This window comes from Paroedura picta, chromosome 12, assembly GCF_049243985.1.
Source record: "Paroedura picta isolate Pp20150507F chromosome 12, Ppicta_v3.0, whole genome shotgun sequence".
Lineage (NCBI taxonomy): Eukaryota > Metazoa > Chordata > Lepidosauria > Squamata > Gekkonidae > Paroedura > Paroedura picta.
The window spans coordinates 8,979,161-9,003,615 of record NC_135380.1 but is presented as its reverse complement, the minus strand read 5'-3'; the positions used below and the strand labels follow the sequence as shown (position 1 = coordinate 9,003,615).

At 45.9% G+C, this 24,455-nt stretch overlaps 1 protein-coding gene across 4 annotated transcripts in view; it reads left to right on the top strand.

Moving 5' to 3' along the window:
* PRDM10 (PR/SET domain 10) overlaps positions 1-24,455 on the top strand; it is a 72,964-nt gene that overhangs the window by 21,367 nt on the left and 27,142 nt on the right. For all 4 annotated transcript variants that reach the window (XM_077304839.1, XM_077304837.1, XM_077304838.1 and 1 more), the window contains exons 4-11: positions 1,985-2,044; positions 12,284-12,521; positions 14,378-14,619; positions 15,636-15,839; positions 19,477-19,549; positions 21,185-21,302; positions 22,416-22,545; positions 23,769-23,993. In XM_077304839.1, coding sequence (XP_077160954.1) covers positions 1,985-2,044; positions 12,284-12,521; positions 14,378-14,619; positions 15,636-15,839; positions 19,477-19,549; positions 21,185-21,302; positions 22,416-22,545; positions 23,769-23,993 — 1,290 coding nt within the window. The remainder of the gene's footprint in view (positions 1-1,984; positions 2,045-12,283; positions 12,522-14,377; positions 14,620-15,635; positions 15,840-19,476; positions 19,550-21,184; positions 21,303-22,415; positions 22,546-23,768; positions 23,994-24,455) is intronic.

Genomic DNA, 24,455 nt, shown 5'->3' with positions numbered 1-24,455 from the left:
CAGAACTGGGGCAAGCTGCTTGCAAAGCTGTGTGAATGTCTAATAGCTCTCAGCTGTGCCTAATCATTGTGCCATTGGAAAAGCGGGAGCTGGGACTTTTCATCCTAAATGAGAGTGCAGATGTTGTAATCAAAAGCTGTTGGTTGGCTATTGAGCATTGAAGCCCTGTCCATTTTGCTTCTGTGGAAAGGGAATAATTAAGTTTAGTTGACCCCTTCTCCCCCCCACTCCCCAGTCCTTTAAAAGACACCATTGGTAATCAGTGGAGGATTCTGGCCATTGCTGTATTATATAAAGGGAAGGGCTTCCTAATTAATTCTTTCCTAAGTCCATGTTTGAGACGAAGTTTAGGTAACTGCTGATAATTAGGTCCCACACACTTGTAGACATTGCAGTTGTGCTAACCCTTAAGTAGTCAAGGCTGCTGATGTAGAACTGTGGTTTTCAAACTTTCTGTTTTCCGGGAACTATTTATTTATTTGTTACATTTATATACAGCTCTCCCTGGAGACTCAGTTCACAAGAAATATAGGAACATGAACAGTACAGAGAAATTGATAACCAATTCCCTCCTCGATTTCTCTTCCAATTCACCTTTAAACATTTCCCATTAAGTCCTTGTGTGTTGGGGAAGAATTTGGGAACATGATCTAAGGCGTGTAGTTAGTTTATTTACAATACAAGACAGATCTGGGCTCATCTGGACACAAAGTGTGCACTAGAAACACTCCCCTGCATTTATGCATTAGTAGTGGTGAATGTGTTGACTTTCAGAGAAGCTCTGAACGCTCTACAGCTCATCTCAGTGAAAAACCCCTAATAAAGAAACACAATTTGAAAACCACATTTCCAGACCTACTTGTGCCTTCTTCTTCTTTCTTTCTTTCTTTCTTTCTTTCTTTCTTTCTTTCTTTCTTTCTTTCTTTCTTTCTTTCTTTCTTTCTTTCTTTCTTTATTTATTTATTTATTTATTTATTTATTTATTTATTTATTTTTTTATTTATGAGACTATACTAGAAATATCCTTTCTGTACTTGGATAGTCCAGGCTAGCTTGATCTCGTCCCATCTGGGAAGCTCCGCAGGGTTGGCCCTGGCTAGTATTTGGATGGGACACCTCCAAGAAATAACAGGGTCATGGCACAGAGGCAGGCCATGGCAAACCACTTCTGAGTGTCTCTTGCCTTGAAAACCCTACAGGGTCATCGTAAGCCTTCTGCAGAGCTTTTAGGGCCTTATTCTGTCCATTCCATTCCTACTTCTAATGTTTTGTACATTACAGTGCATTCTTTCTGCGGTTCTTTCTACTTGGTCTAAATGATTATGCAGGGCTTTGCTTTCTATCTGTAATGGAAAGGGAATCAATCCACAGAGCCTAGGAAGCTACATGTGTGTTTTCTTCATGCTATGTGATGCACACCTATTCTAAATGTTAGGAAACCTGGCACACATAAAATCATTGCTCTGTATTTTATAGACAGCCCCTTAGAATGTTGTTGTTAAGGCTATGAGAACATATCTGTTAAATCTACACACAGCTATCTTATTGGGGTTAGTTTTGTGAGACATTTCATTGCGTTAGCCAAGTAATGAGCATTGTGAGTGCAAGAGTGTTGGGTCAGAGCAAAGGTCTCTTATTTGGGATGGCTATTAGCCCTGATAGCTTAAGGGAACCTCCACATCCAGGGGCAGTAAACCTCTGAGCAATGGTGTTAGAAGCTAGCGCCAGGAGGAGGTCTTGGTCACTGTTCATTTGCCGTTCAGGATAGTGGTTTGCCACTGTTTGAAGCAGAATGCCATACTAGATGGACCATTGGTCTGATCCAGCAGGGCTCTTGTTACATTCTTATGGAATAGAATCAGGTCTGTTGTCCCTCATCACTTCCCTCATAGCAAAGCTATTCTGTCGCTGTGAGGAACAAGCAAACCACGCAGAGAGTTGTTTGTTTATTTTGTTTTTAAATTCCGACTATCATTTTGTTCAGACTCTGTTTACAGATCCGTCCCAAGTGACTTACGTTCAGCAGGATGCAACTTCGCAGCAGGTAAGGCCCGGCTGTTTCTGTCGATCTGTATTTTGCATTTCTTTGTGGAAGGTTCAGCTGGGCGGCCATGTTGGTCGGCAGGAGAAGGGCTGGATTCGAGTGCAGTAGCCACCTCCGGGTCCAACAAGATTTCCATGGCATGAGCTTTCCAGAGTCAAAGCCCCCTGGGAATGGGTTCTGTACTCAAATCTAGCTTTCTCTGAGTTCGGTTCAGTGGCCACACTCCATGTTTTACTTGAATAACAGGGTTCGCTCAGACCGCAGGCCATGGGTCATTTTTTCAACGAGCCGAAGATGATATAAAAGAACTATTGTCCTCCACGGGCTGCATTCTCTTTTCTTTTGTTCCGTTGTTCCCTAACCAAGTAGAGTTTGTAGGCTTTTGAAACTTTACTGTAACCTGCTACCCCTGTTTGATCAGAGACTGTGATGGGACTGGATAAAAGTGCCCTCGGTGTGCACGGCGCATGCAGTCATGGCTCTAATATGCCATTGTTGATCTTCTGGGGAAAGAAAATGATTCCAGCAGGTGTGTGATCAGAGACAATCCTGAGTTAAGGAAGGACTGTTATCCTGGCCAGTAAAAGCCCAGTTAGAGCATGACACATCCCTTGAGCAGCATATAGTCAGTTTTGTTAAAAGGCTGCTGGACTCCGACTTTCTGTTCTTTGGGGAGATGTTCAGAAAGGTTATTGTTGTATGCCCTTCCCCATCCCAAAATGATTGTTTTAAACATTCTTCATCTTGGTAGTATTTCCACAACATACAATGGTATTTCCTCCTTTGTACTGACGTAAGTTGTCTGCGTTTTCCTTTGGAATGCAACTGTAAAAGCTAAAAATCCCAATTACTCTCTGCTGTGTCTGATGTGTATAGACCTATTTTTTTCTGTTTCATGTGCTTACTAGTGTGAAATTGACTAGGAATAGCATAAAATTGAGGCCTGGGGATGTGAGGGTTGGAAGATCCCCATCTCCCCCCCCCCCCCCACACACACAATCTATTTGAGAACCACTAATTTCTCATTTCATCTCTGTTGAAAATTGGGCGATTAAGCTGGCAGGACTTGTGATCTTTTTTGTCCTGAGTCACAGTGTAAAATGCAGTTGTGGGCAACTTTCAGCCACATGATACTTGTTTTAGTACCTTTATTGTATACATAAAGAAAATATGGAGTAGGAAAGACAGACTGCTTCTTGGCTGGCATTTTACCTCTAATCTAGCTCAGGTAACCTCTTCTACTTACATGCTGCTAGGCAAGAGAGAGATAAAAAGCCCACCAGACAGCCACGTTCTCCCCCCCCGCCCCCCTTTTAGCATGACTTCATGCCAAGTACCTCCACTTCCTTTGACTTTCAGCTCTTGGAGGACCGTGGACACAGACAGGAGGCACAGCACTGGGAAGTGGGCTACAATGAACAGAAGATGTACAAAGTGGACATTCTGCTCACCCTCCATGTTGGCAGAATTTAAATATGCAAAGAGAAGCAGAGCAACAGTTGCTTAAATAACAAAATAGTTTTATTAAGAAGTAAAGCTACTTTGTAAGGAGCCAAAACATACATGGAGGATGTACAAGTTCCATGTGCTGTTTACATTCCATGTGATCCGCCCTGAGCCTCAGGGGAGGATGGTATACAAATATAATTAATAAAAATAAATATAATAATAATAACAAAGAAGAGAGAAAGGGTCCTGACTAACCCCTTTTCTGGAGGTACTCAGGGAGGAATTGTGCTCCCTGTAGGGTATTCTCTATATGCTGTTCAATCATGTCTTCACCGGCAGTCTTCAAGCAAAGGTTGTATACACACTTTTCTTGGATGCTTTAGGATGCTTAGGTCTGATCCTGCGTTGAGCAGGGGGTTGGACTAGATGGCCTGTATGGCCCCTTCCAACTCTATGATTCTATGATTCTGTGTGCAGTACAGCTCTTGAATATTGCAGCACTCAGTATGCTTCAGAGGTAAGGGTAGGTTGGGCAGTTGAGCTGAGCTTGAGCAAAGAAGGCATTCGATGTGGCCAATCCCAGGAATTGTGGCCAATCCCAGTTAGAATACCATTGGTTAATGTTTCCTAAAGAGGGAATGTCTGTATTTTTTTGGAGGGGGGGAAAGAAATCATATAATGTTATGAGAAAACTGGAGCATGCAGGTACCATAACATTTGCAGCAAGAAGAATGCAGTCGATAGAAAGAGAGAAGACATGCAAAGGGGACAGATGGCAAGAGAGTTTAGCCAAGGACGGGGGGCAAAGTTCGGGAAGCTGTTGGTTGCTCTAAGAGGTGTATGCATTTGAAAAAACTGCTGCAAACCTTTCACAATTGCCATAAATTTTGTGAAAACTTTTGACAAATAAATGAGATGAGGCGGGGCGGGGCGGAGCGCAGGGGAGAAATGTAAGAATACTGACAGTTTAAGGAAGAATTAAAAACAAATATACCAGCAGAGAAGCTGGTAGGGAGCAGAATTCTAAAACAAGTAAAGAAGGCAATATTCTTCATCGAAAGAAAAAGCAGAGTAAGAAAACGAGAGAAGGGCACATAGAAGAAGACCGTGTTTAAGGTCGCCAGTTTAGAACAACAATGATTATTGATAGCAGCTAACTAAACTGTAGGCAGGTGTATAGGAGGAAATGGAAATTAAGAAGGTAGGTGAAACAGCAGAAATTTGGCATGGAAAAAAAATACTGTTGATGTTGAAGGAAAAAAACACATACAGTTGGCTAGCAGGTTAGAAACAGAATAGAATACGTTCAGTGAAAGGAAGATCTGAAGGAAATTGGCAAGTAATTACAAAGCATAAAAGGCTGCTCGTAGATCTTTTAAAAAAGAGGGGGAACACAGAAAGTACTGGCAATGAAAGGGAAAGAAAACAGTATTTGATTGAAATCTGAGCATTGATACCACAGCATGTAATAAACGGATTGACACAAAGATGTGAGGGGAGAAAAAAACATTCACAGGAAAAACAATATTGGGTGGCTTTGTTTGAAAGATCCTCCTACACAAGAAATTGTGTGTCCCATAAAGCCTGCCCTGCCCTCTGGGAAGCTGCTCTGACTAAAGGGAACATTTTTGGGGAGATGTGGCAGCTGCAGATAGGAGGAGGAATTCTAGTCCCATGCCAAGAGAGTTATGTTCTTCCAATGGAGTCTTGGCCAAGAGAAAGAGCTTGAAGATTAGACAGGTGTTGCAGAAAGTGGCACCAAGTTTCAGCTGACTTATGGTTTCCCCATAGGATTTTCAAGACAAGAGAGAAGTAGAAATGGTTTAGTACTACTCGCTTATGTATAGAAACCCTGGATTTCCATTGTGGTCTCCCATCCAAGCACTAAGCAGGGATAATCCTGTTTAGCTCCTGAGATCTGATGAGATTAGGGTGGCCTTAGCCATCCAAGTCAAGGAAATATGCACCAAGTACCATTGTAAAGAAGAGTTGGTATTTTGTACCCCGCTCTGTACTACCAAAGGAGTCTCAAAGCGGCTTACAATCGCCTACCCTTCTTCCCACAGCAGACACCCTGTGAGGTAGGTGAGGCTGAGAGAACTCTGAGAGAACCATGAGTGGCCCGAGGTCACCCAGCTGCCCGCATGTGGAGAAGGAGTGGGGAATCAAATGCGGTTCTCCAGATTAGAGGCTGCCGCTCTTAACCACTACACCAGGGGTAGTCAAACTGCGGCCCTCCAGATGTCCATGGACTACAATTCCCAGGAACCCCTGCCAGCGAATGCTGGCAGGGGCTCATGGGAATTGTAGTCCATGGACATCTGGAAGGCCGCAGTTTGACTACCCCTGCACTACACCATGATGAGTACAGAAGAGGGAGTATTGTAGAAGGATGCAAGCACATCCTTTAAAACAAAGGTAGAGTGGAGCAAGAGAGGATTTTCAACAGAAATCAGATATATTATGGCAAAGAGAATTACAAAGATTGTGAACGCATGTGGAGCCGATGCATGTTCATGGAGCAGAAATGGGAAACTTCAGTGAGGCAGAGTTTATTGAGACAAATGTCTTGAAGGATTGCCTCGAATTTGAATCTGCTTTGCCTGAAACACTGCAAAGGCAAAGGGAAGAATTGGAAGACTCAAACAATAAGCTGGAAACCATGATTGATGGTTTACAAGAAGAAACAAGAAAGCAAAAGCATGGGAATTATTGCTAACGTATGCCTGTTGTGTTAATGTTGAAAAGGTTTGTGCATTTAGAAGTTTTCGGTGTTCTCAGACGTTTCCAGGAAAGATTTCGAAAATGCAAGAAAACATTTTTTGCGGAAAAGCACTAAGGCTGTATTCAGATGTCTGATTTAACTGCAGTTACCTGTGATATATGAATGCAGGGTCCATAAGCCAGGGTTGGGCTGGGCTCAGCAGTAGAGCATCTGTTTTGCCTGCAGCTTCAATCCCTGGTACTAGCATTTAAGAAGAATCAGGTGGTGACCAATATGAAAGAACTTGGCCCAAGACCCACAAAGTATACAAGAAGACTCATGCTGATTGACCAGTGGTTTGACAGGATAAGATAACTTCATACATTCATGTTTTGTTTTTAATCTTGGTTTTGGATCCCAGGTAGTAGAAGGAAAGCATGCTGTGCAATCCTACATATCTCTGCTAAGAGGCACACCTAGAATGGGAGTCCTATGACATTTAGGTGACCTTAACCAGCTTTACTCTGGAATGATTTGAAACTAGGGGCCAAGCCCGTTGCATTCATGAACACAATTGGCTAGATTGTGGGTGGAAGAACTGGATGGATGGGCTCTCCCTCCCCCCAGGACCTGGAAAGGCTGCAGGCTGGAGGCCCCCGGGCAGGGAAGTCACCAGCAGGGGCAGCTCTCACGCAGCAGGGATCTGCAGCCTCCAAGCCTCAGGAAAGTGGAAGGAGGAGGGGGTGGTCAGGGGTGGAGGACAGAAGGCGATTGGTTGGATGCTGGACAGACAGGCAAGCCGGTTGGAGGAGGAGGCACTCAAGGGTGGGACAGCTACCCTGAGTGGATGTTAAGCACTGAATGGCACTTAAGCCATGAGACACGCTCCTCCTCCAATCCCTTACCAGAAATATATTATGTGGCACAGATGGCACAGATAAGGGCTGCTGCAGGCTACATGCAACTTGCGTGGAAAGACTACATTGCCACTCGCTGCCCACTGATCCCTTTTTATTAGGCCACAGTAAACAAGTTGTACTTTTTGTCCATTTCAACTGTGTTGTTTCAGCAACAAAGATGTGCTTTGGCCTCAACCCAACATCCCCTTGTATGCCCAGCAAGCAGTGTATATTTCAAAGAGCTGCATGCATGCGAGTCACACAATGGAACAAAACACACAAATGTCAGTGTGTTATCTTGATATCCCTTGCCCACTTAACAAAGACCCAGCCTGGGCATTAGTACCGTGGATAAACCCGATATTTCCAGGGAAAGCTTTCCAGTTCATTTGTGAATGGCAATTGTTTTGTTAGAACAGCTGCCGTCTCTGCAGGTGTTGGTACACCCTCTTCCTATGACACATCCCCCAACTGCTTTAGCTGCTAAAATAATAAGTCAGGTCCCTGTTGCTTTTAGGAAGAGCTCTTCGTTGCTCCTTTGCATGCTTCCTTCTTTCCTCTTGATTCTTTCTGACATCGGTAAAGGAGCCAAAACAAGAGCATGCAAGGGGTGTCTTTTTTTCTTCATGGATACACGGGGTGTTCTTTTCATGCCCTGTTGTGGCAAATTTTGTAGTAACTTCTCTCTGCCAGCAACCATGGAGTTTTCCAATTTGCTAACCATGCCTTGGTGGGTATCTGTCAGGCAGCGAGGGGAAACCATGCTGTTCCTTTTAGCTTGGCTTGGCTTTGGGCATGACTACCTTGCTCCTTACAGTCTTTTAGAGTAGGTATCTCAGAGACTAGACTGGGGGTGGGGGAGGAAAGCAGATAGGAGGAAGAACAGACATACCAGCGTATTCTTGGCTTACTCCTGTGAAATACTAAACATGTCCTTTGTAGGAAGAGTTTCCAGCAGTTTAACAGGAAGCAGCATGAGAAGTTTTCCTCTGCAAGGAGGATCAGCATCTTTTCAGGCTAGATCTGACATTTTCATAATGTATTTGTTTTTTATTTATATCCCGTGCTGTGAAGAGACTAAGGTCACCCGGTGGGCTTCCACGGCAGAGTGGGAAATTAGAATACAGCCCTCCCAGGTCTAACCATAGTGCAGCCCTTGTTTTAGGCCATATCAGGCTGGCTGATGGGTGCTCCACCCCCACCCCCACCCCTTATTAACTCAGGGGGAAAAGAAGGTTCTGGTGGAATAACATTTGAGAAACATGGCCTTGGAACCAGTGGGGTCATGGCTCAGTGGCAGAGCATCTCCTCAACATGCTGACGGTCTCATGTACAATCCCTGTGGTCTTTAGTTAAAAGGTTCAAACAGTAGGTGACTTCTGTCTGAGAAGACAGCATTGACCTTTAGAGACCCATGAATGTTCATCATCTGGCCCAGAAGACATGACATTAGACTCTTGGGTTGAAGTAATAGTGAGCCATCCCTTCTCAAAATGTCCACCTTACAGGCTTTGGTTCATACATGCCTTGTTTGATTCACAAGAGCTCATGGGCTGCACTGATATATTTGTATAGCAGAAAGAAAACGAGCATCCGTGTTCAAATAGGAACGGGTGGGGGGAGATGCCTCTGCACAGTTTCCTTTCAGTAATTATTGAGACTCTGTCGCTATTCATTCAGACACCTTTTGGGTGCTGCGTTTCAAGGCATCTTCTGCAAGACTGAGCACGCAGGACTCACCGCAGCCACACAAATCTGACTGATGGAAATGTTCCTGCGCTAGGAAGAGTGTCTGTGGGATTTTAAGTACCTGATTTGGTACCTGCTGCTCAGAGTGCTTGGCTGCACTGCTGCATCATTACCGCAACCAGCTGTAGTGCAGGGTCTTCATGCCCTTAGAGCCAGGTGATAGATCCTTGCCTTTTCAGCTCTTTCTTTGTTGACCACTGTTGACCAGGCAGTGGAAATGAAGATTTGGGGCAGTCGCCGGCAGTATTCTGTTAGGCTTTCAGGGGAGCTGGGAAATCTTCCTGATTTACATTCTGTTTTTGTCAAGGAGAGTCAGCACCACCCACTGTTATGCTGTTATGTCATTTGTGATCATTGTAATGGCCATGGCTGGTAGCCTTACAAGCTTAAGTGACCTTGTCTGCTAAGGAACATCCGTCACGGAACTCCTCTGCTTTGCAAAGTCTTCTGGGACATATTCTAGGCTGCACAGTCAGACCATGCAGTGTGCCTCTTGGCCCCCTGCTGCTAAGCTCTGCATGGTCTAATATGCATTGGAATATACTGACCCTGTTCTGTGACTGTACATTCCAGGGAAAGTCCAATAATGGTGGTCAAACTGACTTTCAAGGAACTAGTCCCCACTGATCTTATTGAAGGAGCATCCCATTGTCAAAGAGTTTAGGGCAGGGGTAGGCAAACTGCAGCCCTACAGATGTCCATGGGCTACAATTCCCGTGAGCCCTTGCCAGCGACTGCTGGGAGGGGCTCACGGGAATTGTAGTCCATGGACATCTGGAGGGCCGCAGTTTGACTACCCCTGGTTTAGGGCAAAACAACAGTAGCTTGGGAAATTCCTGGAAGTGTTGAGGATAGAGTCTTGGGAGGTTGGGGGTTGGGAAGATGGGTATGGTGCCATGGAGTCTACCCTTCAAAGCAGTCATTTTCTCTGGATTAACGTATCTCTGTCGCTTGGAGACCAATTGTAATTCTAGGAAATCTTCAGGCTGCATCTAGATGCTTTCTAATATTTTAGTGGAGTCTCCTTTTGAACCCATTGTTCCTAGTCCTTTCCGGTTACAGAATTTGAGGAGTCTTTTAGCGGAATTTGGGTTTCCTTGTCAGAAGATCTGGATTTATTTATTTTTTTTAGTGCAGGCTGTACATGGCCCAAGTTGTGACCAGTGTTGTCCGTGGATTCCCTTGAGCCCTTACGTAAAACCTAACGGAAGATTCTTACTTCAGGATTCCTTTTTGATGGCTTGTTCCGGAGCTCTCTCAAGGCAGGTCCCCCTCCCTTTCCACGTTATGCTGACTCCTTCCTAATCCACTGTGCACTATGGACATTTAACTCTTCTCGGTGTAAAGAATAAAATGCAGCGTTCTTCAAAATTAGAGCACCCGTTGCCTTCGGGTGATTACGAGGTTGCCTTTTGTTATTAGGGTTTTAGGTTTTAATTAGCTTGTTCCTTGCTGAACCCTGTGTTTGGAGTGCATTGAGTATTGTTTTCCCTTGCTTTCATGGAGTGAGAAAATTATAGGCTGGATCATTTTCAGGGCACATTTTAATGTCAAACTAATTAAAGCAGAAAATGGAGACCCTGGGTGGCAACTTGAAGATGGAATAAGGGAAGGGAGATGGTGACCTGCCAAGCGCCTTTCTGAAGATCGTAGGCTTGAAGTTTCTGTGCATTCTTTCTGCAGAACTTCCTCTTATTAACCATTCTTTTGGTGGTGGTTCTGTTATGCCAAATATTTCCGCAAAACTTAACCAAAGGATGGCTGCCATATAGTCTCACTTAGATGGGAGAACTGAAAAGCAGGCGATTGCTTGCCTACAGTCCCCCATGTTGGGGAAGGCTCCTCTGCTAGTGACACAGATCCACAAGAGCCAATCCTTTGAGTTCATGGCCAAACAACTTGGCTCACCTAGACACAACTTTGACAATAGTCATCAGACCCTCCTAGTTATAATTAGCGCAGAGCAGGAGTGGCCAAACTATGGCTCTCCAGATGTCCATGGACTATGCTGGAAGGGGTTCATGAGTCCATGGACATCTGGAGAGCTACAATCTGACAACCCTTGTCATAGAGTGTCTGGTCTACAAACTCAGGGCTCATGACAAAAGGGATAAGAGATTGGGAAATTTCCCCTCTCCCCCTAACTCTTATTGGCTTCCCAATTGCCTTGTTTTTGCATGTTTGCATCAACTTGTATAAATGTTTAAAATGTTGTTTTAATATTTGGATGCTCACCACCTTAGGGGCCCTGTTTTGGTGGAAAGGCAGCATAGAATGGTTTTATAGAGATGAAAGAGCATGTTTGGGCCTTACCAGGTTTATCTTTGGTAATTTAAAAACTCATATTTCTCTGCACATGGGGCTGGGGGGGGGGAGTCTATTTTACATAGACCACCCCCACACCCCTTGGTTGCCTGATTGTGTTCTGTGTTTGGCACAAGTCACCTGCTGCGTTGTTAGAGCTACCAAATAATGTTTTCACAGATGTTCCGCAGCTCCTTCCTGCCAAGTTTCATAAAGAAATAGACATGATACGGCTAATGAAGCAGATGTGATGCAAGCACAGGGCCCCTGGGATTAGATTCACAGGAGCCAAAGCCAGAAGACTTTTAATAGCCCCAAGGCCATCAGTCTCCAACTCTAAGCCTTCACTTCCACTGCACACCCTCTTGTCCCGCCTTCAGTAGCGTCGGAAGGGTGGAGGATGTAGGCTAGCAAAGGGATCTTTGGAAGAAGAGCGCAGAAGGCAAGGCAGCCATATGCATTTCTGTGGCCTTGGGAGCAAAGCCATGTGACTTCATAGCTTTTAAGAAGTTTATAAAACAAAGTTTTTCCATAATATTCTTTACCCAGTTGTTGTTAGGTGCGAAGTCATGATCGACCCATCACGACCCCATGGACAATGATCCTCCAGGCCTTCTTGTTTTCCACCATTCCCCGGAGTCCATTTAAGTTTGTACCGACCGCTTCAGTGACTCCATCCAGCCACCTCATTCTCTGTCGTCCCCTACTTCTTTTGCCCTCAATCGCTCCCAGCACTAGGCTCTTCTCCAGGGAGTCCTTTCTTCTCATGATGTGGCCAAAGTATTTACCCAGTATAGATACCTAATCGATCTAATTAATAAGACTCGTGCTGTCTTTAAGTAGGATAGGTACAACCAACCCTTTTCCAGCATAAATGGGCGTTGGGTGAGCTTGCTCGTTTTGTTATATAAGACTTCTGGAAAGAGCTTGTTGGGAGGGCCAGAAATACTGCAGGGATAGGCTGATCATTTGGTTGCAGACTTGGATGCAAGCTTTGCTGGGTTCCAAAAAGGGGAGGGAAGAGGCTCTCTTCCTTTCCTCACTGCTGGTGGTCAGTTACCTGGGGGCTATGATCTCTGTTGTTTCCCGGTTGGCTGTCCCGGATAACAGCATTTTTTGGAAATCTTTCCTTAGGTTTCAATACCTGTGCATAACCAGGTCTTGCCTCCTATGGAGGCTGTGGATGGTACTGCTCCTCTAGAACCTTTGCAGAACCCCATGGGTAGCATGGAGACAAAAGAGGAAAACGATGCGGAGGAGGAGGAAGAAGACGAAGAAGACGAAGAGGAGGAAGAAGAGGAAGAGGGGGAAGATTCAGACATGGATGAATGGGGCCCCGATCCATCTCGGACCTTTGACCCAAATGACCTGTGTAAGCCAACCAGGAAGTGCTTTGTTCTCTTGGGCCTCGTCGTCCTTCTGCCCCCGTTGGCAGCTATGGCTGCATCTGCACTGCAAGAATTCTCTTGTCTTGCATGACTTGCACCTGTAATGTCAGTGACATCAACAGGGACAGTGCACATTTACATGGCTGATTTCTGCGTGCTTTCCTCTGTTAGCTGCCATTTCCCTTGCGTTTTCTCCTCAGTATGCTGTCCAAGGGCTTCAAAATTAATTAGTGATTGTTCTTGCACTATTTTATTTTATTTTTTGCCATTTGGTCACAGCTGACTTGCGGCAACTCAAGGCAAGAGACATTCAGAGGTGGTTTGCTGTTTGCCTGCCTCTGAACCATAACTCTGGAGTTCCTTCTGCCCAATTACTAGTCAGGGTTAGCTTACCAATTTTTTTTTAAAGGTAAAGGCATCCCCTATGCAAGCACCGGGTCATGTCTGACCCTTGGGGTGACGCCCTCTAGCGTTTTCATGGCAGACTCAATACGGGGTGGTTTGCCAGTGCCTTCCCCAGTCATTACCGTTTTACCCCCCAGCAAGCTGGGTACTCATTTTACCGACCTCGGAAAGATGGAAGGCTGAGTCAACCTTGAGCCGGTTGCTGGGATTGAACTCCCAGCCTCATGGGCAGAGTTTCAGACTGCATGTCTGCTGCCTTAACAGTCTGCGCCACAAGAAGCTATTATTTTTATTTTATTTTTATTTTTTAAGTCCCCCCAAATCTCTGATTGTGAGGTGGGGGAAATGGCTGCTCTGCAGGACTGCCAGAAGGAGCAGGATGTGGTGGGTGAGACCTCTGAATACATGTGCAATTATGTGCTTGGTCTGCAGTCTTGTTAAAAAAGACAGGAGAAAAGTTGGTTTGGGGAAAAGCATACTAGGAAGGGAAGGAACAATTGGTGCAGTTAGGCTACATGTCAAATAAAAAAAATTAAAATCCTCTGCAGTTTGGTAGCCGTAGCAGTGAAAGACCTCTGTGCAGAGGCAGCCCGTGTGAATGAATCCAAACCCTTTTAATGTTTTAATGGAGCATATCTATTTTCTGGACTGAGCTCTGCAATTGGCTCTGGTCCACCTGTGCTTGTAACCAGAAAATAAACATTGAGACAGATGAAGGGGAGTCTTGAAACTTCCACAAGAGAAGTGGGCAGAGAGCAGAGAGAGTTAGCCATTCATAGTAACTGTCTAATGTGCAGGGATTACAGAATGCCAGATCTAGTGCAGATCCATTGGTACTGACACAAAGAAAAGTTTAGTCTTCACTACCTAATTGCATTGCTCCTTTTTCTTGCCAGCATGGTATTGATGTTGCAGTTAATAGTAGCAAAGGCTACATATCAGCAAGTGGAGCAGCACTGAGCTGCATAGTTTCTACGACTCGCTGGATGAAGCATCAGGACTACATAAGGACCAGAGCACTGGATGTGGGGCTTTCACTCTTAGCTCTGCAAAGTTTCTGTAATAAGATTACTTTTAATTGCAGAAGAAGGAAAGGCAGGTACCCATAGGGTTCCTGTTGTTGTTTTTCCCTCTAGGTTAAAGCAGACCAAGCTAGTTTTGATTGCTGGAATGATGTAGGGGCAAGGAGTTATCCTAGCAGTATATCTGTATTGTCCCTTCCTTCCTTCCTTCCTTCCTTCCTTCCTTCCTTCCTTCCTTCCTTCCTTCCTTCCTTCCTTCCTTCCATCCATCCATCCATCCATCCATCCATCCAAACCCATGAAGGCATGGGGCACAGATAGTGAATATCTGGTCCAGAGTGTCTGTGTACTTTGCTGCTTTTTTGTATATGTGATGGAATGTACCTTATATCCTTTAAAACTGTGTGTTTCAGGGTGTGAGGAGTGTAATAACGCCCATCCCTCGGTTTGCCCCAAGCACGGACCCTTGCACCCGATTCCAAACCGACCAGTATTAACGAGAGCAAGAGCCAGCCTGCCCTTGGTCCTGTACATAGACAGGTTCCTGGGAGGAGTGTTCTCCAGGCGACGCATTCCCAAGCGCACACAGTTTGGCCCTGTGGAAGGACCTTTGGTCAGGCAGTCAGAACTCAAGGACTGCTACATCCATTTAAAGGTAAAGGAGCGCAGTCTGCTGTGCAGTCTGTGTGGTTTGAGATGCAAATTTCTGTTGGCTGATTTCCTTTTCCAGAGTCTTGAAATGGCAAGAAATGGAAACGGGGCTGTATATTCATGCATGCCTAATGCTGCTATCAGAGAGACAGTTCTCATAGTGTGTATAAAAATGTCCTTGCTTTCTGTATGCGGGGGGACCCCATTGTCCCACAGCTAGCCTTTATCTGCTTTATCTTCCTTATTGCCAGAAACAAACAAGAATCTTGTGGCACTAGAAAGGCCAAGAAACTATTTGTGCCATGAGCTTTAATACGGAAGAACCCGCTTTGTCAGTTGCATGAAACAGACCGTCCACCCCCAGTTATGAGATGCTTTAAAGACAGGACATTTGTACACCTCTCCCTCAAAAATCTGGGGTGTGTGTGTGAAATCCCCTGAAAATTAAAGTAGTGTTTTCTGTGCAAGCCGACTGGGAGTGGAGTCTGAGGGGGGCAGGATTGGTGGGGGTGGGGTGGGGACTTCAATTAGCTATAATGTTATAGTGTCCACCTTCCATGTGGCCATTTTCTCTAGGCCCCATGACAACTGAGATGAACGCTTCCTTGTTTTGCTCAGGCAAGGAACTGTACACGCAAAAATGAAACTAACTTCTTATTTAATAAGCATTTTATTTTATTAGTGATACCATGCGCACTGTAAACATGTGACTTCTGGGTGTGTGGCAGGGAGGCGTGTCCAGCTGGCATCACTTCTAGGGTTACTTGAAGCCTGAAGAATATTTTAGGGCAGGGGTAGTCAACCTGTGGTCCTCCAGATGTCCATGGACTACAATTGTAGTCCATGAACATCTGGAGGACCACAGGTTGACTACCCCTGTTTTAGGGGTTACTTTGCAGTCAAAAGATCGAAGAAGGCTGCTCCCATAGTCAAAAGATGATGATGGAAGACAGTGACAAAAGCTATTCGTTTCTTTGTAAACCCTGCTTTCTATGTTTGTTTTTGTTTTGTTTCTTTCAGGTTTCCCTTGAGAAGGGTGACCGAAAAGACTGGGACCTGCAGGAAGATCTCTGGTTTGAGCTGTCCAGCGAGGCTCTTTGTAACTGGATGATGTTTGTGCGACCTGCCCAGAACCACCTAGAACAGAATCTCGTCGCCTACCAATACGGCCATCATATTTATTTCACGACCATTAAAAACGTCGAACCTAAACAAGAACTTAAGGTAAGCGACAACCTGCATTACCCAGCATTTTTAGCAGAGGAGAAAGAACTGGAATTGATTTTTTGTGTTTGACTGAACAGCCTGGCTTCAGACCATGCTAGAATGTCCCTATAAAATCTTTGCCCTTGGCTGAAGTGGTGGGAGGCATTTCCATCAGGAAGTCTGGCTGGCTCTTTATACATGGGAAGGAAGGGGTCTTCCTGCGTATACTTGTTATGCACATGAGCTCTGTGCTTATGAGCCAGCAGTTGCCCATAGGTGGGGGAATCAGACCAGCCAGGCTCATACCAGCTCCCCCTCTAGGCATGTTGATTTCAGCACAAATCATGCCAGCTTTTGAGGGGTTTTGCTGCATCACTGCCTGGCTGCTTCCTGTCTGAGTTTGTTGTGAACGCTCTCTGCAGAGACCTGTCACTCACAAATTCAAGTGTTTTTTTTTTTTTTTAAAGCTTGAATATATCAATCGTTTAAAGCTTCTGTGCATTAATTGGCAGGAAACAGTTTTAAACTGATTAACTCTGGCTCCTGTCAATCAATCAACTGAAGCTTTCAATGACCAAAATATTCAACCTTGCAGCTATATTGGGAGTTAAGGGCACATTTTTGTTACCACGGGCTTTTTTTGTTTTGTTTTTTTGTTTTTGTTCTGGTGAATAAATCTCTCATCACCATGCTTCCCTTGTACTTAATGGCTTGTGAATCTCATTCTTATCATGACTTCAGTCCCTAGCTAAGATTATAGCCATGCTTTTTAATTCCACCAGCATCTGTATGGAATAGACAGGTAGCAGTGCTCTGACCAGGATAGCCCAGACTCTCACGACTTCATCAGATCTCTGCAGCTAAGATGGTTGGTCCTGTATAGCAGTGGTCCCCAACCTTTTTATCACCAGGGACCACTCAACGCCGGGGACCACTCAACGCCTTTTACTGAGGCCCGGGGGGGGGTAGTTTACTCCTCTACTCTCAACCACTGCCCTAACGCTCTCTGCTCGCTATGGTAATGTTTAAACATCCCTTCAAAATAAGATACAGACACACCACAACAATGAAGTGTGTTGTAAAGGGCTGGGGGGGGATGAAGTAAAGGGCCGGGGGGGGGGGAGAAGGCGTCCTTCGGGGCCCACCTCCAAATAGTCGAAGGACCACATGTGGTCCATGGCCCACAGGTTGGGGATCGCTGCTGTATAGTATTTGAAAGGGAGACTACCAGGGGATGCCAGGGTTATGATGTGGAGGCAAGGAATGGCAAACCACCTCTGAATATCTCTTGCCTCAAAAACCCTATGATATTGGTTTTCAATTTTCCTTATGCTGCAACCCTTTAATACAGTTCCTCCTGTTGTGGTGACCCCGAACCATAAAATTATACCAGTGTTCTTTCACAGAAATTAAACTGAAACTGACCAATGGCGTGAAGATCCACTGTTCATGATTGTGTATAAATTGGTTATAAATTGTATATTAATTGGCGGGTGCCTTCAGGATGAGCGGCAACAGTGGCGGCGCCCCCCCCCCCAACCAGCCAAGCTGCTCGCCCTGCCGCAACCTCTGTAAAAGGGTCGTTCGACCCCCAAAGGGGTCCCGACCCCCAGGTTGAGAACCACTGCCCTATGAGGTCGCCACAAGGTAACAACAACAATTGTAACCATAAACATTGAGAAAGAGTGGGGAGGTAAGGATAACCACCCTGAAGAGGCTCCAAGGATGGAGTGGGCAGGACCAGACCAAACATTCACGAGGATGGCCATGGGTTTCCATGCTTTGCCTGGCGTCACCATGACGTCTGTCCTGGGATGTTTGCCGATCAAGTGATTATACAATCCCAATCCCCCAGGGCTTTTGTTCCAAGGCAACCAGCCCATCCACACAAACAAGGAATTCCCAGTTGCATTGGTCACATCAGTGCGTTGATAATATAGAATCGTTTTCAGTCCACCATGGAATGGCGTGATGTCCACCCACCCAAAATAGCAGCCCTGCTGTTGTTAATCTGACTGCCTAAACTCAGATGGAAAGAGGCAGGTCAGGAGCTCCCAGTCTTGCCTGTGGTTGTGAACTTTCAATGCCTTTCAGCCATCAACTTACCCCTTGGAAGTGTAAACAGAACAGAAGTCTGATCTAAACAAGGCCCTACTGGTTTTACACATCTCAGGTGCTTTTTTTTTTTTTAAGCTCAAGATTAATGTGCACCAAAGCATCTTATTTATAATTTCCTTGGTGGCACTTAGCTTTCTACCTGCCTGTGATTATGAGTGGCTCTTCCCTGTGCTCCAAGGGTTTGTTGACTAATGAGGCACCATTTCCTTCAATCAGTGTCCCTCTGAGGTTTGAAACCTGGCCCGTGCCTGTAATCATCTGACTTTCCTCTTGGTGATCCCAGTCATTGTGGAGTTATTTTTATCCCATGCTAGAAAACAAATCAAGTGGAGCGTAGAGGGAACAGTTGGGGGAAATTAGCTTTTAATTTTCAGCAGTGCAGCTTGAGAAGTGGAGGGCAGTCGAAAGAAAAGCACTGCCATCTGGGGTTTTCTTAAGCTATGTTGCTTTCCCCAATTATGGCACAAGGGGGGGGGGGGGAATTATTGAAATGGTTGGGAGGGATGAGACCCTAAATCCCTCCTCTCTGTGATCTCAAGAGTCCAAGCAGAAATCTTTTAATGTGAGATTGGGTCTCCAGCCCTGCTTCACCCTTCTCTGCTCCAAACTGCACTGTGTTGTGGATAAGAAGAAGAAGGAGTTGGTTCTTGTATGCTGCTTTTCTCTACCCAAAGGAGGCTCAAAGTGGCTTACAGTCGCCTTCCCTTTCCTCTGCCCACAACAGACATCCTGTGGGGTGGGTGAGGCTGAGAGAGCCCTGATATTCCTGCTCGGTCAGAACAGTTTTATCAGTGCTGTGGCGAGCCCAAGGTCACCCAGCTGGCTGCATGTGGAGGAGCGCAGAATCGAACCTGGCTCGCCAGATTAGAAGTCAGCTCTCCTAACCACTACACCAAACTAGCTCTCTACAACAGTGTCCTAACGTTAACTGAGAGCCAAGCTACATGTATTCAATAGCTCAGCAGCTTCTTCTCTATCGCAAACTGCCTCAGTACAGAATTGCCCAACATGAGGGTGGGAGGTTGGAGGCTAACTCTTCTATTAGGGTTGCCAACTCCAGGCTGGGAAATTCAAAGAGATTTGGGGGCAGAGCCTGTGGAGGTTGGGGTTTGGGGAGGGGATGGACCTTGACAGTGTATAATGCTGTGGAGGGTAACCTGGAAACCTGCTGTTTTCTCCAGTGGAGCTTATCTCTGTCTTTTGTTCTTAAATTCATCTCCTTTCATGTCAGTGTCGGTCGGGTATGAAATGTACAATAAAATGCTAGTACTGACCCGTGTGGGGTGGGGACAGGATGTTGGTCTTGGAACAGAGATACTTGGTTTGGACTCTCTGCTGCGCTCTTGCAGGGTGACCTTTAGCTAGTCCCTCTCTTTCAGCCTAACCTGCTGCACAGTTTTCTTATGGCGATCTAATGGGATAATCCACATGCACCCTGCCCTGAGCTCCATGGAAGAAAGGCAGGATACAAATGTGATGGATCCCTTTTTGGGAGGCTGACAAATTTCCTCTTTCATTCTGTGTGTGTCTGCTACAGGTGTGGTATGCTGCCTCCTATGCTGCGTATGTGAATCAGAAGATCCATGATATAACTGAGGAGGAAAGGAAAGGTATCTCCCTTCGATTTTCCCAACATTTTAAAAAAGATATTGCTTCCCCCTTCCCCTTATAACCCATCAAAGTGGACACAGTTTGGCGTGCCTCGTTCCAGTTGAACTCAGACAGGGGTTTTAACTATATTAGGTCTCCATTATCACACTCTTTATTGCTAAAGACATTGATTGCTCCCTCTGTTAGCCCATGTTGCCTTTTCTTGACGCACCTGATCATAACTACTGCCAGCAAATGTGATCCGCCCTTAATCTGGTCCCAGAGAACATTTGAAAGAGACAGGGTTCTGGTGCCCAAGCATTATGGGGGAGAGGGTATCCTAGCCTAGGGCTCATGGGGACCAGGCTTGGTCTGTGGACTTTTCAGAAATAAAACAAAGCCATTTCTTTCATGGCTCCTGAGAGTTTAAAGTATGACATCAGATCAGGAAGGGAGTCACATAGTACAAATCCGTACTGGGTCAAAAATTAATGATACATTAATGAACAGCAAAGCTTTGGGTGGGAAGCTTCCTGGGCATCCCACAAAAGCCATCCTACAGAAGCCTGGTGGGATGTACATATAAATATTAAATAAAAGTAATAAAGATAATTCACATTTATCCCCATATTATTGGTGTATGGGCCAAAATGAAGGACATTGGCTCCTGCACTTGACAGATTTGTCTGGTTTCTATTCTGACTAGTGGAAAACCCAGGAGAGCTTAGAGGAGGGGGGGGACACCTCATGTCCCTACTCAATCTCTGCCTCTTGCTCTCTACCCCTCAGCATTTCTTGGCCCATTCATCTTATGTCATTCACTATGGCACAGAATTTGAATGGCCTGTTTGAAAAAAAGAATGCAGGCATCTCGTTCTCTACCCAATACTCACGGCATAGTTACCTCTAAAACTGTACTTGCCCTCAATGCATTCTCTGGCACGTCTCTTCCATGCAGCTCCAAGTATTGCAATGAGATTTTGGAGGACTGCATTTTGTGTCTAACCAAGTAATCAGGGATGAATAAATACCTTGCATGCATGCTTTCCTTCGTTTCTGTTGCCCTGCTCTGTCTGCTTCTCGCATTCCGTTCATTTCCTCTTCGCCAAAAATGCTGCGTTGGTACAAAAAACAGAATGTCAGATTCACAGGAAAACATGCACATTAAATGAGTTTATGCAAAAGAAGTGCGGGATTTGAATGAGAACAACCACAGTTCTTGACTTGCAAAGCACTATCCAGAAGCCAGTATTCCAAATTGGTTTATTAAGGGGAGGGTTTGGAAGATGCACCTGCAATGTTTATACGCCTTTTTGCTCTGAATGTTTCATGTCATCTGTGAGCAAAATGTAAGCTGGCAAGCAAAAGATTTGTAGAGTATGTTCCTTAATCGCCCCAAGTCTCCACCACGAGCTGAAAGTACAGGGGGGAAATGTGTTTGGCAGAAACGTGGGAAGCTTAACCCAGGGGTAGTCAAACTGCGGCCCTCCAGATGTCCATGGACTACAATTCCCAGGAGCCCCTGCCAGCGAACGCTGGTAGGAGCTCCTGGGAATTGTAATCCATGGACATCTGGAGGGCCACAGTTTGACTACCCCTGGTTAACCGGTGGTGTCTAAAGTTCTGCTATCGGTTGGTCTAACTTGAAAATGCAGTTCTCCGAGAGCAAGAGAAGAACTGGCCATGCTATGAGTGCAATCGACGGTTCATGAGCTCCGAACAGCTCCAGCAGCACCTCAACACCCATGACGAAAAGCTGGACTTCTTCAGCAGGTATCTAGTCACGTGCAAAAGCGGAGTTTTCCAAAGATGCATGCTGCCTTCTGCAGGCACAGAGTGGACCCTTGGAGGCGGGGTAGCATTGCTAGCTGTTCCAGGGACTCGGTTGCAGCGGTCAGCCAACGAACTTCCTGTTCGTTGTGGTTTTCTTTTTGGTGGTAGGGAGCGGCTAACAATTGGCTCGCCACAGCATTTGGCCGCCCAGTTAGTTTGTGCTTGAGGCTTGTCTTTCTTGACAAATGTCTTAGATCTGGCTTTCAGTGTTGGGTGGCCAACAGCTACCCAATAAAGGTGCTAGGGTCCTGTGTCCCTCCTGTTGGGTCTCTTGAGGTCCAGGAAGAGTTCAGAAGTTAGTGCCTTACGGCTTCCTTCTGCACTGGGGGGAATTGTATGGCTGAGGTAGATGCCCATCAATCCTGGCCAATAAGAGGTGGCAAAAAGAGTCCTGGAGTCTGTTGCTTCACGGGAAGACAAGGGAGCAGCCTGGGATTGGTCAGGATTGGCAGGTGAGCAGTGTAGGATTTGCTTATGATAGGGAGCAGGCATCCCTGCCATCTGCCTTGACATATTTACCACCATGTCAGTAACCAGGGCAGTGTTCCAGAGGCAGGGTACCTCTGAAAACCAGGTGCTGGCGATAAACAACAGAGCAGAGCAGATGCCTTCTGGCCTGACATTTGAGCATAATATAAGCATCTGGCTGGCCATTGCCGAAAACCCAGTGCAGGACTGGGCCCGCCCTTCATTCAGCCTCTTCCCATATTCAGATTACCACAAAAGTGCAATTCATTGGCTGCTGATGAAATCCTATTCTTTTCTGCCAAGCTGTTTTTGGATTTTTATAGCTTAGGCCTCCACTAAATGTACTATAACGGTTGAGTGTTTGAAAAGACCGAGAGAAAATTATATATAATTTGCATTTCTCTCATTGCGTGTCTTTATAAAAAAAAATTTTTTTTAAAGTCTGGCCAGAACCATAACAAATAGAGCTCTTTTCCTGCTGGGAAACCATGTTTAGTGTAAAAATAAAATTTAAAAGAAGGAGGAAAGATTGTGAGAATTACAAGTCCCTTTTTTCATACCCAGTGTTCTGTACGTTTTTTTCAGAGCTCGAGGCAGAGGCCGTGGACGAGGAAAGAGAAGGTTTGGACCAGGCAGGCGACCAGGTCGCCCTCCCAAATTCATGCGCTTGGAAGTAACCAGTGAAAACGGGGGGAAAGGTGCAGAAGGGACACAGGTATACTTGGTGGGAGTAGCTGAAGGAGAACAGAGTAGCCTCCATTGAACATGTAGGATGTCTTCCTCTCATTTGATCCCGTATCATCCCCTGAAAATGGAGGATGACTTCATAAGAACATAATGGGCCTATGGCCCATCCATCCATCCAACACTCTGCGTCACACAGTGACCAAAATCCAGGTGCCATCAGGAGGTCCACCAGTGAAGCCAGAAGTCCTCCTACTGTTGCTCCTCAAGCACCAAGAATTAAGAGCATCATTGTCCCAGACAAAATGTTCCTTGTGGCTAACACCTACACCTTGTAATTAGCCACACCTTGTGGCTAATACCCACTGATGGACCTCTGATCCCCTCTTGAAGCTGTATAAATGACATGAATAAATAGATAAATGGATGGACCTTTTAGGGTCCTAAACTGCTGAACACTGTCGGCAGCATCCAGAAATGGACCGCAAGTAGGGGCTGCCCTCAACTCCCTGCCCTGTCCTCCCAACCCATTCCTGATGGAAATAGCTCTTGGCAGCTTGCCTTTGATCCATCTGCCTGCCTTTAAAAAGGTAAAGGTATCTCCTGTGCAAGCACTGGGTCATGTCTGACCCTTGGGATGATGCCCTCTAGCGTTTTCATGGCAGACTCAATACCGGGTGGTTTGCCAGTGCCTTCCCCAGTCATTATCGTTTACCCCCCAGCAAGCTGGGTACTCATTTTACCGACCTCGGAAGGATGGAAGGCTGAGTCAACCTTGAGCCGGCTGCTGGGATCGAACTCCCAACCTCATGGGCAGACAGCTTCAGACAGCATGTCGCTGCCTTACCACTCTGCGCCACAAGAGGCCCTTCCGCCTGCCTTTAAAGACTTCCAATTTGGGGAGCAGCTTAAAGGGAGGGCTGATTTCCGTCACCCCCCCTCTTCTCTCTCCTCCTCTCAGTGGGTCTTGAAAACTAGCCTGTCACTGGGCTGCTTGCTCACAAGTCACGTCTGTGTTGTTTTTTTGTGAACTACAAATGTGCAAAGAGCAGGACAGGAGCGCAGTGGGACAAGGAAGGCCAGTCTTGCAAAAATTTCTCCCTCCCTTCTGCTAAGGGTGCACACATATCCTCAAGCCCACATAATAGGCCCAGTCATTCAAAAACTTAGAAACGCATCCTTCGCCTGCCAGCCTGTTGTGGCAATACAATCAGTGGGAAGGGTAACCTGTGCCTCTCTGACTTGGGATTTCAGGATTTGCTGCATTTCTCCAGCAAGGGCCAGTTTGAGGAGGCTGGACAAGCCCCGCTGAATGGCCTAGACCAGCCAGAACAGACGCCTGTCCCGCCAGAGACCCCCTCCTCATTGGACCCCCAGGCCGAGAGCCATCCCTTGCAGCTCCAGCCACATGAACTGACCGTGGCACCTACCCAGAGCACCATTACCGAAAACGACATGCGGCGTGCAAAGCGCATCCGGGTAAGTGAAAAGCATGGCGGCCAGTTGGGGCTGTGTGCATTCCTCTTGTCTCTAGGTTAACCATCAGCACTGTCACCTCTTTTACTGGCCCTGTTCTGTGCCAGTGGCGTGCTTCGCAGGAATTAAGCAGGCAAAATTCTTCCTATAACCGTGACCTGAAACGAATCATGCATCCCCCTCCCCTGGTTAATATCTGATTGTCTGACTGCCGTCTAAAGATACGGGAACAGGGCTGGTTAAAAACTTAGGCTGGCCTTCTTTCACAGTGTTAAACACTGCCCTGTCATGACAAGAATTCAGCAACTTGCACACAGTAATTCTGGCAAAATAAAACCTGCGAAATCCGCAGGGTTGGTTCCGGCCAATAGAATTTGAATTCCCGTGGTACCAAATCCGAAAAAAAGGATTGCATTGGGGTAGAATGCTTACAGCTCCAGGGATGCTCTGTTTCCTGTCTCTTTT